Source organism: Balaenoptera borealis, assembly GCF_965194805.1.
Source record: "Balaenoptera borealis genome assembly, chromosome: 10".
NCBI lineage: Eukaryota > Metazoa > Chordata > Mammalia > Artiodactyla > Balaenopteridae > Balaenoptera > Balaenoptera borealis.
In genome coordinates, this window is record NC_138874.1 from 4,373,598 (window position 1) to 4,391,450 (window position 17,853).

At 38.2% G+C, this 17,853-nt stretch overlaps 2 protein-coding genes across 3 annotated transcripts in view; one reads left to right on the plus strand and one right to left on the minus strand.

Annotated features, from left to right (window-relative positions):
* PHYHIPL (phytanoyl-CoA 2-hydroxylase interacting protein like) overlaps positions 1-17,853 on the minus strand; it is an 89,922-nt gene that overhangs the window by 7,203 nt on the left and 64,866 nt on the right. For both annotated transcript variants that reach the window (XM_082407500.1, XM_082407499.1), the window contains exons 2-3: positions 4,959-5,155; positions 2,875-3,049 (exon numbers count right to left, since the gene is read on the minus strand). In XM_082407500.1, the coding sequence (XP_082263626.1) occupies positions 2,875-3,049; positions 4,959-5,123 (340 nt within the window). In that variant the 5' untranslated portion in view covers positions 5,124-5,155. The remainder of the gene's footprint in view (positions 1-2,874; positions 3,050-4,958; positions 5,156-17,853) is intronic.
* LOC309635793 (HAUS augmin-like complex subunit 6) lies at positions 5,165-17,656 on the plus strand. Its single transcript, XM_082407482.1, is given in 4 exon segments — positions 5,165-10,597; positions 10,601-11,029; positions 11,033-11,296; positions 11,299-17,656. Coding segments are annotated over 4 exon segments (1,296 nt in total). The 5' UTR covers positions 5,165-10,141; the 3' UTR covers positions 11,446-17,656.

A 17,853-nucleotide genomic window follows, 5' to 3' on the forward strand; every position in this document is an offset into this window, starting at 1 on the left:
TTATTGATAAAGCTTAGGTGAAACAGGCTCTGAATTATTTTAATAAACTGAAACAACAAGCTTTGAGCAGCCTAAGTTCCCCTTAGATTTTACTCATAAAAATAAAAATGCAAAATAATTTATAGAAAAATATTGTGGAACATTTAAAATAAGCTGGCATTTTCCTTATTATTTACCCCATAAATTCCTTAGAAGAATTATGGGATGTATTTGAATAAAAGAGCAATAGGGAGATCAATCTAAAGGAAAGAAAGAAGACAAAAAGGTTTTTCTTTATATACATAGAAATAAAACATGTACTCATGGAGTTATATAGATTATAGAAAAAAGTGAATGTGTGCATCTAGATAGATGGATATTTCTGAACTGAAAATGCCAAAGGTCTTCCTTAAGCTAAAGAAAAAATACTATTTCATGCCTTTCCCTAATGTCAAATGGGGTTTTAGCAGGTAAATAATAGCTCTTTTTTTAAAAAAATGAACAAATACTATGATGCTGTTTGGTGCTGTCCTATGGAAAATAGCATGTATTAAAATAATGTCAAAAGATACCATGTCTTTTACTGTGTCTACCTCTCTGGTAGGATGCAATAAAAGTAAATGGAAAGATGTGAAACATAAGGTAGATTCCAAGGAGGAATTTTAATTCAGGAAAAAAGTTGAGGGGATATATTAATTCTAATGTGACACACCAAATACAGGTAAACATGAGAATTCTTTACACACTATTAATACAGCATTGAAATCTTTAACTATTTAATTACTGATTACTGGACTATGATATATACCATATTTCATCTATTATAAAATGTATTTTTTTCACGTTTTAGCATCTCTGGCATGAGTCTGACAATAAATGTGATAAGAAAAGAGTTCATAGTTTAATTGGCAGTTTAATTTTTTCTTAGCAATACATAAAATGGTGGATCTTATAAGCAGTGACATCTTAGGAAGAAATATAGTACCAGAGAGATACTATTTTCCTTGCTCTAATACACTGAGATCCTTAGCAATAAAGAATGTTGCAATCCTTAGCAACTTCCTCATAGAATAAACAAAAGGGGTTTGAAGATAAATTCACAGTAACTTAGAATTAAACTCTCATCTGTTCTACATATCCACATGAGAAGTTTTATACTGAGTTTGAAATTAAGAAGAAAACAGAAGATATTGAGATAAAGCAGTAGCTAAGCACATCCTGAGTCTGAAATAAATCTAGTGTGAGGCTATGGGAAAAAAACAGCTGATTTATCTGAAGGATGCCTCAGCTGGGGAAAGTTGCTAGGCAACCTGCAATAGGTGAGGCAAACTGTTTTTATGACTTTTCCTACAAGCTCCTGTGTGTTGAAACAGCCTCTCTCTCTAAGAGACAAAAAGAGTGGATGACAGATGTGTTCAGGTAGAGATATCTTTGTGCCCTTCACCACCTATTTAAGTGCTCGATAAATGTTTGTTTCTTGAGTGAATGAATTTAAAAAATAGATAAATGCATAAGATGAATGGTAACATTTACAACCCAGTGGGCTATGAAGGTACAGTTCAAGATCAAAGGGGATGGGCTTTCTACATCAGATATCCCAATGCCAAATGGCTATGAGGTACTTTTTTTTTTTTTAACATCTTTATTGGAGTATGATTGCTTTACAATGGTGTGTTAGTTTCTGCTTTATAACAAAGTGGAAGCAGCTATACATATACATATATCCTCATATCTCCTCCCTCCCACCCTCCCTATCCCACCCCTCTAGGTGGTCACAAAGCATGGAGCTGATCTCCCTGTGATATGCAGCTGCTTCCCATTAGCTATCGATTTTACATTTGGTAGTGTATATATGTGCATGCCACTCTCTCACTTCGTCCAGCTTACCCTTCCCCCTCACCGTGTCCTCAAGTCCATTCTCTACGTCTGCGTCTTTATTCCTGTCCTGCCCCTAGGTTCTTCAGAAGCAATTTTTTTTTTTAGATTCCATATATATGTGTTAGCATACGGTATTTGTTTTTCTCTTTCTGACTTACTTCACTCTGTATGACAGACTCTAGGTCCATCCACCTCACTACAAATAACTCAATTTCATTTCTTTTTATGACTGAGTAATATTCCATTGTATATATGTGCCACATCTTCTTTTTCCATTCATCTGTCGCTGGACACTTAGGTTGCTTCCATGTCCTGGCTATTGTAAACAGAGCTGCAATGAACATTGTGGTACATGACTCTTTTTGAATTATGGTTTTCTCAGGGTATATGCCCAGTAGTGGGATTGCTGGGTCGTATGGTAGTTCTATTTTTAGTTTTTTAAGGAACCTAGGCAGTACTTTCTAATGATGCAAAGACACACACACACACACACTCTCTCTCTCTCTCTCACATGACACTAGTTTAGAGATAGATTATCAGCATTCAAGTGAAAAATCCAGTAACATAACTGCTAGGTAAAGTCATTGCAATCTGCCTCCATTCCCTTAAATTAGAGAATGATGTTCCTGGCTTTTTTCTTTCAAGACTGTGAAAGTAAGAAATGAAAAAAAAAAAGAGGAAGGAAAAAGCTCTCTCTCTCTCAGAATGAATCTCAAAATATGCTGAGTATATTTTTATACTGCATCAATTTTTATTTGCAAAGCCTTTACTTTGAAAAATCAGACTGTGCATGTAGCACAGAAGTAATTTTATGCCATTACCCAGTTTTTGCTGAGAACCTCCGCTCCTTCTAATCAATTTGTTCTGTCACACGATGCTACTAGCAATGCAAAAATGACCAATGCAATACATATCACTTCATAATTATAAAAAAGAATGTATTTTCTATAATTAGTTTTCCAGGAACTATTAAATAAGGTTTTTTTCCCCCCCTGTATTTGTACCCAGTTCTCTTACCTGCTGTGCAGAATTCTATAATTTCACTCCATTCAGACACAACATAATCACCATCAACTTGTTTTGAGGCGGTCTGCACTGCTACTGTATACTCAGTTCTTGGGCTCAAAAACCAGTGTCCACGGACAGTCATCGGCAAGGGAACAGCTTTTGCCACCAGTTTTGTTGGAACATCCTAAGAAAGGAAGAAAGAAAAGTAGAAAGAAAGGAAGGAAGGGAGGGAGGAAGGAAATGAATTAATTTAGTAGTACAACTTGAATCAATTGTAAACAATGTGGAGTAACTTATTAAATTCCTGGCTAATGACACAAGTTTCCTTTTTAAAGATATTTAGCAATTACTATATTCAAATCTCTTATTCTTCAGATGTAAAAATTAAGGCCCAATTTGATCAAGAGACATGCCAAGATCATACAGCTAAGCTAATGACATAAATGTACTTGGATTTGTTTACTTGATTTCTAGTATAATGTTATTCTCTGTACACTCCTTAATATGCTCCTTAAAATGCAATATTCTAAACCTAAATGATAAAACAATACAAAAACAGAAACATGAAATAAAAATATAATAGATTTAGCATTTTAAAATATTATATTTGTTTAATATATACTACACAATAATTTTATCAGAGTAGCCCATTACTAAATATTTTATATGTGAAGGGACAGAATGTTTTTTAAATAAATATTTTTAAATGATTCAGTTTTACATACAAATGAGGTAACATTTGCTTTACTTGTATTCAAGTATGGAGCCTATGTGTCACAGAAAAGTTTAGGTATTTTTAAACAATGATTAATAAGGTAAATAAACCTGCTAGTTGAGTATTCACTATATTTCCAAAGATATGGTATTCTAAGTGTGGAATGAAGAAAGGGGGTCAAATCTTGACTCCTCACCATTTAATACTAAATATTTCAACGCTAATTTAAGAAAGCAAATGTCAGCAAAGAGGATATCCAACACTAGAAGGAATAATTAAAATTGGAACATGGGAAAATAATGACATCAATCTTGTTCTCTCTATCACACTTATCTGTGTGTATAAGCCTCACTTACCATTAGTATGTGTGATTACACATCTAGTAAAATGCATAATTTCCAGACAAGATAAGACAATTCTTCCAAAAGATTTGCCAAGTTAAAATTTAGTATCACTATTAAAATAAGATCAGTTTCATATCAGTGAAAATACTGAAACATAAGAAAGAATTCTTAAGCCAGATAACTATTATCCTCTCTACAGCTACTTCTGAAGGGAGGTATGTATCAGAAAAGATATGTGATAAGCAGACAGGTAAGAGAATAAATATCAGAGAATTGTTACATGTCTAAAACACCTAAAGGTTAATTTTTATTCTCAAACCATAAAATAAAATTGACCACATAAAGCAATTTTCAGCCCTTCAGTATTTTAACAAATATCCTACAGTTCATAAGCTGCCCTCACATTCTTCATTTGGCAGTAATTATAGGGAACAATGTGTGCTTCAGTGGAAAACTATGAATTGTTTACAGCACGCTCTTCTGGCTATCTTCTGATTTTGTGGAATCTATTTTACAACTCTGTAATTTGTAGACAACCGATAACAATTCAGTTATTCTTGTCTAAGTACATGCAAGTGAATTTTGCCCAGTGGAAGTAAAACCCTCCTCGCCTGCCCTTGCTCTTCCCCCACCCCAGACCAGTTCTGCCTCCACTTAAACATTTATTTCAATATCCTGATCCATAAAAATGTCTTTTTCTGGATCATCCTTTGAATTGGCTGTAATACCTCATCAGTTACCTCATTAATGTGTTAAAGAAAATCTTTAACACATGTTAATTTTTATGTCTGTATGAGAGTCAAGATTTCAGCTTCCCCAGAAAAAAATGTATTTTACCCATATATTTGGCATTTCATTTTCTTACACAATTTCTTGAAGGAATAGGGCTTTTAAATGACATATAATTTTTATTCTTCTCAATGTCAAATATATCATATTAGTAATTAATAGAACATTATTCCTTCTTTCAAAATGTCCTCATACTTAGAAAGTTTTAAGATACAAATGTATATAAGGATGTGTTAGAATTTTACCTTGTGTTTAAATTTATTGGAGTTCTTGTTCTCTTTCTTATTGAGGTCAATGAAATAGTGTGTAATACGGTCTTTTGATTTTGAATCCATTTCCCATGAAATCTTGAATGAGTCACATGTAATGTTGCTTATTTTGATGTTACGTGGTACGGGAAGTTCTTCCATCTCTGCTATGCCACTGTCTTGTGATTTGTTCCCTGCAAGAAAACAATGCACAGATAATTTCCAACTAATGGATTTTTTCTAGTTTGCAAGACCATTAGCTGTGTACCTGTTTCTGAACTCACCTAATTACTAAATTTGAGATTTCATTTTGTTCATGAAGTAATTTGAGTGTTAATGATAGTAAAACTATCATTATAAGATCATACTACCAACAAAATGCATAAATTAATTAGTCCTTATCACCTCTACGTTTTCAATTCCTTTTCCAGTTTCTGCGTTCACAGAAATAAACACAAGAACACTGGCGATCCATCTTTCTAATCTATGAAAGATTAGCCTTACATGGTAGGTTCTGCTGAAAGGCCCCAAGCAACCATTTTTCTTACATGACCAATCGATTCTTCTCTAAAGTAATACTAGGTGTTTTAAGCCAGATGAACTCAGAAATGTTGATAATGAAATGAAACAGTCCAGTCAAATAAAGGGAATGTTTCTTTAAAAAAAATGTGAGGTATCAGTGAGTCTATAAAAGTTGCTCTCCCTTCCCCCTTTTGGAAATTTATATATAGAAATAGCATGTAATGTTTATGCTACATACATAAATAATATCAAAGACCATTCTCTTAACAGTTACTATGTCAAGGATTACTCTAGGAATCTTCTAGGAATCTTTTTACCTGTTGTATCTTCCTAAATTTAATTTTGAAAGCTGAAACAACAGATAAGGTTAAAAGAAAGAAAATGACTGCCATGTTGATTGATATCATTAAAATCTTGAAGAACGCATCTGACGTCTAGTTACTTTACAGACTATGTCCTACATTTCCAATTAGAGAAAATGTTATCACTTTGGCTAATATTATAGAGCAGAATATGATGGATGACAGGACAAAAAGAGAAAATATAGACTTGCCAAGTTTGTTTCATATGTAGGAAAGACATACTGAGTGAAATTTTACTCCACTTCTCCTTCCTATGTTCCCTTCCCCAAAGCCAACATAAAATTCAGTGCCCAAGAAAAAAAGTGTAATTGTTATTTATATTATAAAAGTTGCAGGTCATAAATCAGCTACATAATTTGTTCCTTAAAAGAATAAACAGGGACTTCCCTGGTGGCACAGTAGTTAAGAATCCACCTGCCAATGCAGGGGACATGGGTTCGATCCCTGGTTCAGGAAGATCCCACATGCTGCGGAGCAACTAAGCCTGTGTGCCACAGCTACTGAGCTTGCACTCTAGAGCCCCTGAGCCACAACTACTGAGCCTGCGTGCCATAACTACTGAAGCCCACGCACCTAGAGCCCATGCTCCGCAAGAAGAGAAGCCACTGCAGTGAGAAGCCCGCACACCACAATGAAGAGCAGCCCCTGATCGCCACAACTAGAGAAAGCCCGCGTGCAGCAACGAAGACTCAACAGAGCCAAAAATAAATAAATAAAAAATAAATAAATTAAAAAAAAAGAATAAACAAATCTTGATCGACAATAACTGAAAGGAACAGCAATCAGTGTAGCAACACCTTCCACTTCCATATTAGCTTGTGCTCTCTGTCCCCACACTCCCATCTCAATTACTGATATAAATCTTTTGATATTCCCAGTCTTATTAAATCATTCACCTATGTTCTCTCATCCCAAGCTGTGTTGTGGCCAGAGGAACCCGATGACAGTCAAAGACTAATTTCGAAATAACTGAAGTTCTTTATTGTCATTTCTTGAACAATACTTTTAAAAATCCTTCTTTCTTTTCTCATGTACTCCCTCACACCCAGGCTTTCCCAGATTCCCACTCCATAAAGCTCCCAGAAAAATTCCTCCCTCACCCTTTTTTCCCTCCCCACCCGCCCTCGTAGAATCCCAAAATTGCTTCCTGCTAAAGCCTTTCAGAAGTCAAGTGCAGGGAAGAAAAAAAGTGGAATCTCTTTAGTGGCCTTGGGAAAGGGAAAGGCAATAAATATACAAACAGTAATATTTGTTCTATTTATAAAAGCTCACATTTTAACCTATTATTCTGACTGCAGTTATCTTTAAAATGTAAGCAACGTTAAATGAAAAACTTTCTGGACTAATAGCAGAAATTTTTGTACAAATTATATGCATTATGAGGAGGAATCAAGATGCCTGAGGAGTAGGATGTGGAGCTCACCTCCTTCCACAAACACATCCAAAACACATCTTCAAGTGGAACAATTTGCACAGAACATCTACTGAACACTGGCAGAAGACCTCAGACTTCCGAAAGGGCAAGAAAACCTCCACATAACCAGGTAGGAGAAAAGAAAAAAGAAAAAGAAAAAGGAGTCGGGATGGGACCTGTGCCCCAGGGAGGGAGTTGTGAAGGAGGAAAGGTTCTCGCACCCTAGGAAGTCCCCTCACCGGCAGGGAGATCAGCCTGGAGGGGGACCTTCAGAGCCTCTGAGGAGAGTGCAGCAACCAGTCTGCGGAAGGCAAAACCGAGTAACCTACTGCCACCCTGTGCTCCCCAGCCTGAGATGCTCATCCACTGGTATGGGCGGGGGCTGCGTGCTGAAGCTTGGGCTTCAGAGGTCAGATCCAGGGAGAGGAACAGCGTTGCCTGTGGGGAGACAGCCTGAAGAGGCTGGACTGTGGCAACTGAGGGTGTACTTGGAAGAACCTGGGCGTGCCAGAGGGGCAAGGCACCATTACTGGGGGGTGCACGAGGACAGGGGTGGGACTGCCATAGGAGCTACTTTCCCTGTGTGCATGCTCTCAGGCAACAGAACACCAACTATATGAGCTCTTGGGGTGGGCATGAGCTGTCACCATCATCGTGGGCTCCAGAAGTGGGCATGGGCCGCTACCGAAACTAGGGGACCTGTGAGCAGGCACCAATTGCTGTCCCCACTGTCCTGGGGGTGAGTGAGCCCTGCCGCAGCTAGGAGGCCTGGGAACAGAAGCTAGCTGCTGCCCCTGCCGTATGGGGAGCACGCACGGGGGGTGAGCAGGCACCAATCACTGCCCCTGCTGTCCCGGGAATGCGTGGGCCGTAGCCACCACTGGGAGACCCAGGAGCAGATGCCAATCGATGCCCCTGCTGTCCTGGGGGCGCGTGGCCAGTGCTGCCACTGCGAGACCCACGGTTGGGGGCGGACCACTGCTCCTGCCATACCAGGAGAGCACGCAAGGGCCGCTGCACCTATGCACCCCATATCAAGGGGATAATGGCCAGTACACACTGACGAAAGAGGCAGAAAGCATCCAAACTAAAAGTAGCCCCTCAACTCTGGACAAGATGGTGGAGTAGAAGAACTTGAGCTCACCTCCTCTTACAAAAACACCAAAATCACAACTAACTGCTGAACAACCATCAACAAAAAACACTGGAACCTACCAAAAAAAAAATTTTACACCCAAAGACAAAGAAGCCACAACAAGTCGGTAGGAGGGGCGCTTCCGTGATATAATCAAATCCCATACCCTTTGGGTGAGAGACCCACAAATTGGAAAATAATTATATCCCAGAGGTTCTCCCACAGTAGTGATAGTTCTGAGCCCCAGGTCAGGCTCCATAGCCTGAGGGTCTGGCATCAGAAGGAGGAGCCTCCAGAGCATTTGGCACTGAAGGCCAGCAGGGCTTGAGTGCAGGAGCTCCACAGGACTGGGAGAAATAGAAACTGCACTCTTGGAGGGTGCACACAAGATTTCACGTACACTGGGACCCAGAACAAAGCAGTGACTCCACAGGAGCCTGGGCTAGACCACCCTGTGTGGTGTGGAGGGTCTCCTGGGGAGGTGTGGGCTGGCTGTGGTGCAGAGCGGGGGCAAGGAGACTGGAGGTGGAGGCCCCATAACATATTGATTGGCACGAGCTGTCCGAGAGGTGGCCATTTTGGCACTGAGACCTGGCTCCACCCACCAGCCTGCAGGCTCCAGTGCTGGGACGCCTCAGGCCAAACAACCAGCAAAGGGGGAACGCAGCCCCACCCATCAGCAGACAGGCTGCCTGAAGTGGTACTGAGCTCACAGCCACTTCTAAACACACCCCTTGACGTGGCCCTGTCAACCAGAGGGACAACACACAGTTCCACACACCAGTGGGCAGGCACCAGTCCCTCCCTCCAGGAAACCTGCACAAGCCCCTGACCCAAACTCACCCACAAGGGTGCAAACACCAGAAGTAAGAGAAACTACGATCCTGCAGCCTGCGGATAGGAGACCGCAAACACAGAAAAGTCAGACAAAATGAGACGGCAGAGGAGTATATTCTAGATGAAGGAACAAGATAAAAACCCAGAAGAACAAGTAAGTGAAGTGGAGTTAGGCAATCTTCCCAAAAAATAATTCAGAGTAAAGATGATCCCAGATCTTAGAAAAAGAATGGAGGCACAGATCGAGAAGACACAAGAAATGTTTAACAAATCCTAGAAGATTTAAAGAACAAACACAGATGAACAATACAATAACTGGAATGAAAAATACACTAGAAGGAATCTATAGTGGAATAAATGAGGCAGAAGAATGGGTAAGTGAGCAGTACCAGAGACCTCTGGGGCAGCATTAAATGCAATAAATTCACATTATAGGGGTCGCAGAAGGAAAAGAGAAAGAGAAAGGTCCAAGAAATTATTTGAAGAGATGACAGCCAAAAACTTCCCTAACGTGGGAGAGGAAACATTCAGTCTCGAAAGCATAGAGTCCCATGCAGGATAAACCCAAGTAGCAACAGACCGAGACACATGTTAATCAAATTGACAAAAATTAAAGACAAAGAAAAAATAGTAAAAGCAACAAGAGAAAGCACAAATAACATACAAGGGGTGGTGACTTCTCTTTGGCCGCTGTGCAATACTACCGTTAGAGGCTCTGATTCCCTGAGACTTTAGAGTTTCAGGCCACTTGAGGCATGTGAGGCGAAATGGTTCCGGGCGAGAGGATCAGGTGGTGGCAATGGAGGGGCTGCTGCCATCTCAGGATGCCCGTAGGGAAAAAGCCTGAGGGGCCCTCTCAGTCGTTGGAGGCTGCGCTTTCTTCCTTTGTCGGGCCCTGCCTACCACGAAGATGAGTTCGGCCTGGGTCACTTCTTTTGAGAAGGAGCATCTCTGGATGTATCTGCAGGCACTCAGCTTCGAGCCAGGCTCGGCCACTGTAGCCGGTGGAAGGATCGTGTTGCACACGCACCTCGGAGTGAACATGTTTGACAAGTTGAACAGTGATGCCTTTCAGATAGCTTCTTATTTTTTGTTTCAAACGCTTGACCAGTCTCTCACTAAAGAAGTTTTCAAACTTTGTTGGCCTCCATTTGACCAAAAAAGTGACACTGAATTCCAAAAACATTGCTGTGAATGGTTAAGAAAGATTTCTGCTGAATGTGGAAGTAGCTTTCCCCAAGTTGTTGGTTCACTATTTCTTTCTCCTGGTGGTCCTAAGTTTATTCATCTGATGTATCACTTTGCAAGATTTGTTGCAATAAATTATATAAAAACCCATTCTAAAAATTCTTCTGTACATTTTACATAGACATTTAACGTAAAGCCACAAGATATGTGCAAGTGCATTGCCAGATGCCATGTAGCACGTAACAAATTTTTACAAATTTTGCAAAGAGAAGATTGTGTTACCCGAAAATACCAGGAAAATGCACAATTGTCAGTTAAACAAATACGAAATTTGAGATCAGAATGTATAAGACAGCAAAATCAAATAAAAAAAATGGAACCCTATGATGACCAAAGTAATATACAAGAGAAAATTCAAAAGGTTCGGTCTTTGTGGGCTTCAGTGAATGAAACACTCACGGCTTTGGAAAAAGAGAGAGAAGTTGCTGGTTCAGTCCTTAGTCTTGTTAACCAATATACTTTAGATGGAACTAATGTTGCTATCAATATTCCAAGGCTCTTACTTGACAAAATTGAGAAACAAATGTGTCAGCTGCACATAGGAAATGTTTAAGAGGCTGGAAAATTGAATCTCTTAACAGTTATTCAGTTATTAAATGAAGTCTTGAAAGTAATGAAATATGAACATTGTCAGGCTAACCAAGCAAGACTGACAACAGACCTTCACTTCCTTGAAAAAGAGACCAAATTTCAGAGAGAAAGACTGTCAGATCTGAAGCATATGAGGTATAAAATAAAAGAAGATCTCACAACTATAAGACATTCTATTGTTGAAAAACAAGAAGAACGGCATAAAAATTGGAAAGAATATCTCAGCCTCCTTTCAGTCTAATTAAAGGTTGGACTCCAGCTGTGGATCTTTTATCACCTATGTCTACCCTTTCATTTGATCCTGCCTCAGAAGAAGCATATATGAAGAGTATTCTTTTGCAGCACCCTGCTTCACTTCCAGATACACCTAAGTAACATATCCAGGAAAATGATTGCAGAAGGGCAAGTGATATACTGGAAACTAAATGTGATCTAGCCAACAGCCCTGCTTCTTTCCTGTGGCAGCCCATTTCACCATTATATAGAAACAGTGTTACACTACTTGAAAAGGACACAAAGTCCACAACTCCTAGAGAGAAAAATGAAACAGTTTCTAAGAAAACACCAGAATCTGAAATGGAAGACTCTTCATCATCAAATATTTCAAAGAGTAGTGCGTTTGGAGGGTCTCTGCCAGCTAAAAAAAGTGATCCATTCCTAAAAGAGCAAGATCATCTGGTAGAAGAGGTTGCAAGGACAGTTTTATCTGATTCACCACAGTATTCTAAAGGAAAAGAAGTAATATTAAAGGAACTAATTGACTCTCTAGTTTCTAACCCATTCTTAACAAGGAATCAAATCCCCCAAACTCCAGAAAACTTGATAAGTGAAAGCAGGAGCTCATGGAGAAAAGCTGTTAAAATAGAAGATAACAGAAGTACAGAACCAATTCAAATGGATACTGAACATACAGAAGTATTGCCAGAATCCTTACCTGTGGTGCATAATCAAAAAGAGTTTAACATGGCCAGTTTTTTCTCAGCAACCACTGTGTCCGATTCTAGCCATTCTCATTTGCCTGAAGAGAAAGTTTTTTCAGATTGCCTCAAGTGTGTGCTTCAGAAACCTGTGCTGACCAGTTGCATAGGTGAACCAACAACACAAAAGCTGTCAGATTTGTTAAATAAGGACATAATTTGTAAGCAAGATTTGGAATGTACAGCTTTACAGAACAAGCTGTTAGAAACTAGCCAAATAGAGACATTCTCCCCTGCTGTAGGCAATAGGAGAGATGTGATAGGTAGCAGTGAAGAAGAGTATATTAAAATATCAGACCACTCGAAAGCTTCTTACAAAGATCTTTCCATGCATAAAAGTATGTTATGGAACTCTTTTCAGATATCAAGTGGAATTAGTTCCAGTTTTAAAGATAGTGATTTTGGCATATTACATGAAACTCTTCCATAAGAAGTTGGTCACTTAAGTCTTAATAGCTCCAGTAGTACAGAGGCCAATTTTAAACTGGAACCAAATAGTCCTAGGCACACTGTAATTTAAATACACATTGGAAGTGTAACTGTTTTTCAAGGTCTAAAAGTCCTAAATAATGCTTTTTAGCCCTCTCTACTGATTTTAGGTAAGGAGAGCATGTTTGGATTTTCTCTCTCTGTATGGCTATGGGGTTGAAATGTGAAGTATTTGGAAAGCAAACAAGTTATGAGAAGCCATTTTGGTTTCTTACATAATCTTGTAAGTATGAAGTAAATGGCAAAGTATTAGGTTAACTAATTCATTATGCTCTAATTGCAGATAATTAACATAAGGAGGAGTAGTTTTTGATGTGTTTTATTAAGTGGTTAACTTAATAGCCATTGGATATACTGATCTTTCTTTTTAGGGAAATAAACAACTTTTATTGTTTCTTTTTAGAACATTCTGGTACTAAACAAAAAACGTGAGGAAAGTAATGCTTTGGGGTGTATAATCAAAATGACAATTTAAGTTTGGGAAAGCTCTAAAGAGGCTTAATGATTATTCAGGTAGGTTGATCCCGAAAAATGATGTTTGATGGAACAAAGTGCATGTGATGATAGGGAAGACTGGAGCAGAATGAATTTAGAAAATAGGAAAAAGGTGGAAGATGACTAGATACTTTTGAGGGACACTAACTATAAATCCATTCAGTGGGTTGTATAGCAGTTTTATATTTAGTCTAATTTAGACTTTGAGGATTTAACTCTAGTTTTTTATTTTAACAGAAAAAATGTAAATTAAAAAATTAGTCTGTGTTTGGTTTTTTTGTAGGGCCACTGTTTTGGGGGAAGGGAGCTAAATTTTTAAAAATTTTTTTATTTTTAAAAAATTTTTGTTGGAGTATGGTTGCTTTGCAATGTTGTCTTAGTTTCTGCTGCACAGTGAAGTGAATGGGCCATAATCATACACACATCCCCTCCCTCTTGGGCTTCTCTCCCCCCCACCCCCCATCCCACCCACTGGGCCATCACAGAGTCCCGAGCTGAGCTCCCTGTGCTATACAGCAGGTTAAGGGAGCTAATTTTGATTGTTACTTTCCTCCTCAAAAACCATCAGTTCCCCACTGCCTACAGAACAGCTTCAAATTAACTTGAGAAAATTGAATTTGGGGTTAAATAACTTGTTCAGTGTTACACAGCTAAGTCAGTGGTGAAGCTAGGATTTGACCCTATTTTCCTTCCTTAATATACCAAGACCTCCTAGAAGTAACTAAAGGGCCAGGATGTAGGATATGGCTGCAAGAGTGGGCCTTCTGTACTCTAAATGGGAGTCAGATGTGAGGCCTCTTGTACAGTGTCCTGCCTCATGTAGTCAGACCCCCCTGGCCAAGAAACGGGCTTGTCTTTAGCATCCAAGTGAACACATGCCATTGCCCTCTGCGAACCAGGAGGTTAAGCACACTCTGGAAGGGTGATAGCACCTACAGCACCCCTGTGTCTAGCCTCAACTCTTAACCATCACAGCCTTGGTCCAATTTGCCAAGAAACTGGCAAAAGAGGAGAAAAGTTTTAGGGAAGAGTTCTGGAAATGGATGGGCTTAATAGTTCATCTTCCCTCACTCATTTTGGCTTACTTTCTCTGTGTTGCTTGTTTGATCCAAGTTTGAAGGCCAGTCTTTTTTTGTGAGAAAAGACAGAAGAAAACCACAAGTAACTACCTTCTTTGGAGTGGAAAAGAAAGAGGAAGAGAAAAGCTTCTCCTAAGGTGCCATATTCTTTTATTAGTTAATAGAACAAATAGGGACTCTGTAAGTCTACTGGGAAACTATCCTCTAGTCTTAAGAAACCTAGTATCGGTAAATCCAAAATTAACACGTTAAGGAGACGGTAGAGCTATCATATTAGCATCTACAAAGTGCCAGAGCTATTCCTGGATACTTAATAATACATATTATATCATTTAATTCTTACACCTCTGTAAGATAGTGACATTGTACCTATTTTACAGGTAATGATATCAAAGCTAGGGAGCTTAAATGACTTGTCTAAGATGGACTCAAGGAATTACCTGGGATACATCTTAAAAAAACGTATATTCTGTAGGTCTAAAATGAAGATTAGAAATCTGCATTTTAAATAGCTTCCCTGGTAATTCTTTGGCTCAATAAAAAGCTTGAGAGCCACTGCTAGGGGATACAGATTCACATTTAGCCCTGGGGTATCTTAAAGAAGCTAGGTACACTATTACATACATACTGCTTTAGAGATTTTAGCTCTCTGATGAGGAAGCTGAAGTTCACCCATAAGTGTGGGCTCTGAATAACTGAGAATCAAAAGATCAAAATATCTCTGGATATTAATGGATTTACAAAAACCGCACTGCTGTTAAGTGAGTCATACCTGTGATAGGCTGAGAGTTTTTGGCATTCTTCCCTGTCCTTTGTATGCCAGTAGTATAAACAAAAGTATATTAAATCTGTCACTTTCTCCTAAACCATTTTGATTATGACTTACTGCCTTCAGCCTCTACCTTATCCAATATTGCCTGCATACCTGCCTTTTGACCTTAAGGGACTGCTTTGACCATATTACTTCTTTGTTTAAAATTCCACTAATGGTTCATTGTTAATTCCAGAATCGAGTTCAAATTTAAAGGCATATAAGGTCTCCTCCATAGATTGCTCTTTTCCCCCTTCCACTATGATCTCCCTTTTTTTTTTTTTTTTCACTGAAATGCTTTGGTGGGCATGCGTCTTTAAAAATCTTAATTCACAGTTCTGAAGCTGGAATATCCTACCTTCATCTCCCAGCCTTTCACAGTTATAGTTGTCCTTTAGGGTTCAGAACAAATCTCACTTTCACCTTGAAGTCTTAATCTCTTATCCATGGGACTGTCCCTTCTCTGAAATCTCCTATGGTTTATGTTAACTTTTATTCACTTAGTATTTTTCATTTATTGCTTTTATTGTATTTTTTCATGGTTGTATGTGATTTCTCCAGTTGTATTGATTAAATACATACAGACATACATACTTACATAGATGTGTGTGGGGGGTGTGTCCATATATACATATACTCCAAGGGCCATAGATCATCCTTAGCAGATATTGAAGTATTGGAATTGTTTTCTTTGCCTTCTGTGTGATGGAATTCAAGTAATGGTAAAGAGGGAGGGCTACTTTATTGCTGTAAGAGTACTTTTTCTCATTACATTCACAGCAGAATATACCTTATTTTATTAACTATTCATAAGATGGAGGTGTGTAAACTGACTTCTCTGTCAGTTTGAAACTTTAGATAATGTCCCATGTCCTAATTGTTTTAAATGTTTAAAGAGGACAAGCATATAATGTTGCTTAACATGAAAAATGTTATCAAGTGGAATAAAGACTATTCATTGTTAAAGAAAATAAATTTGGGGGAATTTAATTGAAAACAAAAATATAAGTATTTTGAAACCCTACTTTACCATGTGTTTCTTAACCCTGATCTATGGAGTCAATTTTATTTAATTCTTGAGACCTGTATAAAAGGAAACTCTGTTTTATCCCTACTCTGAGTATACTAAAATTAAAGAAGATATGTTTAACGACATTTTCCTCAATGTAGAGAAAGTATTTGCTAAAGTAAAATTCTCTTTCACATTAAGTTGCAGATACATAGTTGATATACCTTTCGCCTTATGTACTGTGAATGTTAAACCCACATCCTGAATTTAAAATATTTGTGAATCCTCCATGGGACTATTTGTAAATATTTTACATACTAGTCTTGAATAAACATTCAGTATTATACCAAAAACAAACAAACAAACCAAAAAAACGATACAAGGGAACTCCCATAAGGTTATCAGCTGATTTTTCAGCAGAAACTCTGCAGGCCAGAAAGGAGTGGCACAATATATTTACAACCAAGAATATTCTACCCAGCAAGGCTCTCGTTCAGCTTCGACAGAAAAATCAAAAGCTTTACAGATAAGCAAAAGCTAAGAGAATTCAGCACCACCAAACCAGCTTTACAACAAATGCTCAAGGAACTTCTCTAGATGCAAAAGAAAAGGCCACAAATAGAACAGGAAAATTACGAATAGGAAAGCTCAACAATAAAGGCAAACATACAGGAAGGAAAGGAAATCATCCACACACAAACATGATATCAAAACCAGCAATTGTGAGAAGAGGAGAGTACAACTGTAGGATATTGGAAATGCATTTGAAATTAAAAGACTAGCAACTTAAAACAATCTTGTTTACATATAGACTGCTATATCAAAACCTCATGGTAACCACAAACCAAAAAACTACAATAGATATATACACACTAAAAAGAAAGAGGAATCCAAACATACACTAAAGACAGTCATCAAATCACAAGAGACGAGGACAAAAGAGGAAGGGAAGAAAAAAGACCTACAAAAACAATCCCAAAACAATTAACACAATGGCAATAAGATCATACAAATCGATAATTGCCTTAAAGGTAAATGGATTATTAGAGTCCAACCAAAAGACACAGACTGGCTAAATAGATTAAAAAAAAACAAGACTTGTATATATACTGTCTACAAGAGACCCACTTCAGACCTAGGGACACATACAGACTGAAAGTGAGGGGATGGAAAAAGGTATTCTATGAAAATGGAAATCAAAGAAAGCTGGAGTAGCAATACTCATATCAGACAAAAATAGACTTTAAAATAAAGACTGTTACAAGAGACAAGGAAGGACACTACATAATGATCAAGGGATCAATCCAGGAAGAAAATGATACAATTGTAAATATATATGCACCCAACACAGGAGCAGCTCTATATGTAAGGCAAATGCTAATGGCCATAAAAGGGGAAATCGACAGTAATACAATAATACTGGGGGACTTTAACACCCCACTTACAACAGTGGACAGATCATCCAAACAGAAAATTAATAAGGAAACACAAGCCTTAAATGACACATTAGACCAGATAGACTTAATTGATATTTATAGGATAGACCATCCAAAAGCAGCAGAATACACTTTCTTCTCAAATGCACATGGAATATTCTCCAGGATAGATCACATCTTGGGTCCCAAATCAAGGCTCGATAAATTTAAGAAAATTGAAATCATTTCAGGCATCTTTTCTGACCACAACACTATGAGAGTAGAAATCAATTACAGAAACAATATGTTACTAAACAACCAATGGATCACTGAAGAAATCAAAGAGGAAATCAAAAAATACCTAGAGACAAATGACAATGAAAACACGATGATCCAAAACCTATGTGACACACCAAAAGCCGTACTAAAAGTGAAGTTTATAGCAATACAATCTTACCTCAAGAAACAAGAAAAATCTCATATCATTGAAACTAAAAGCTGGTTCTTT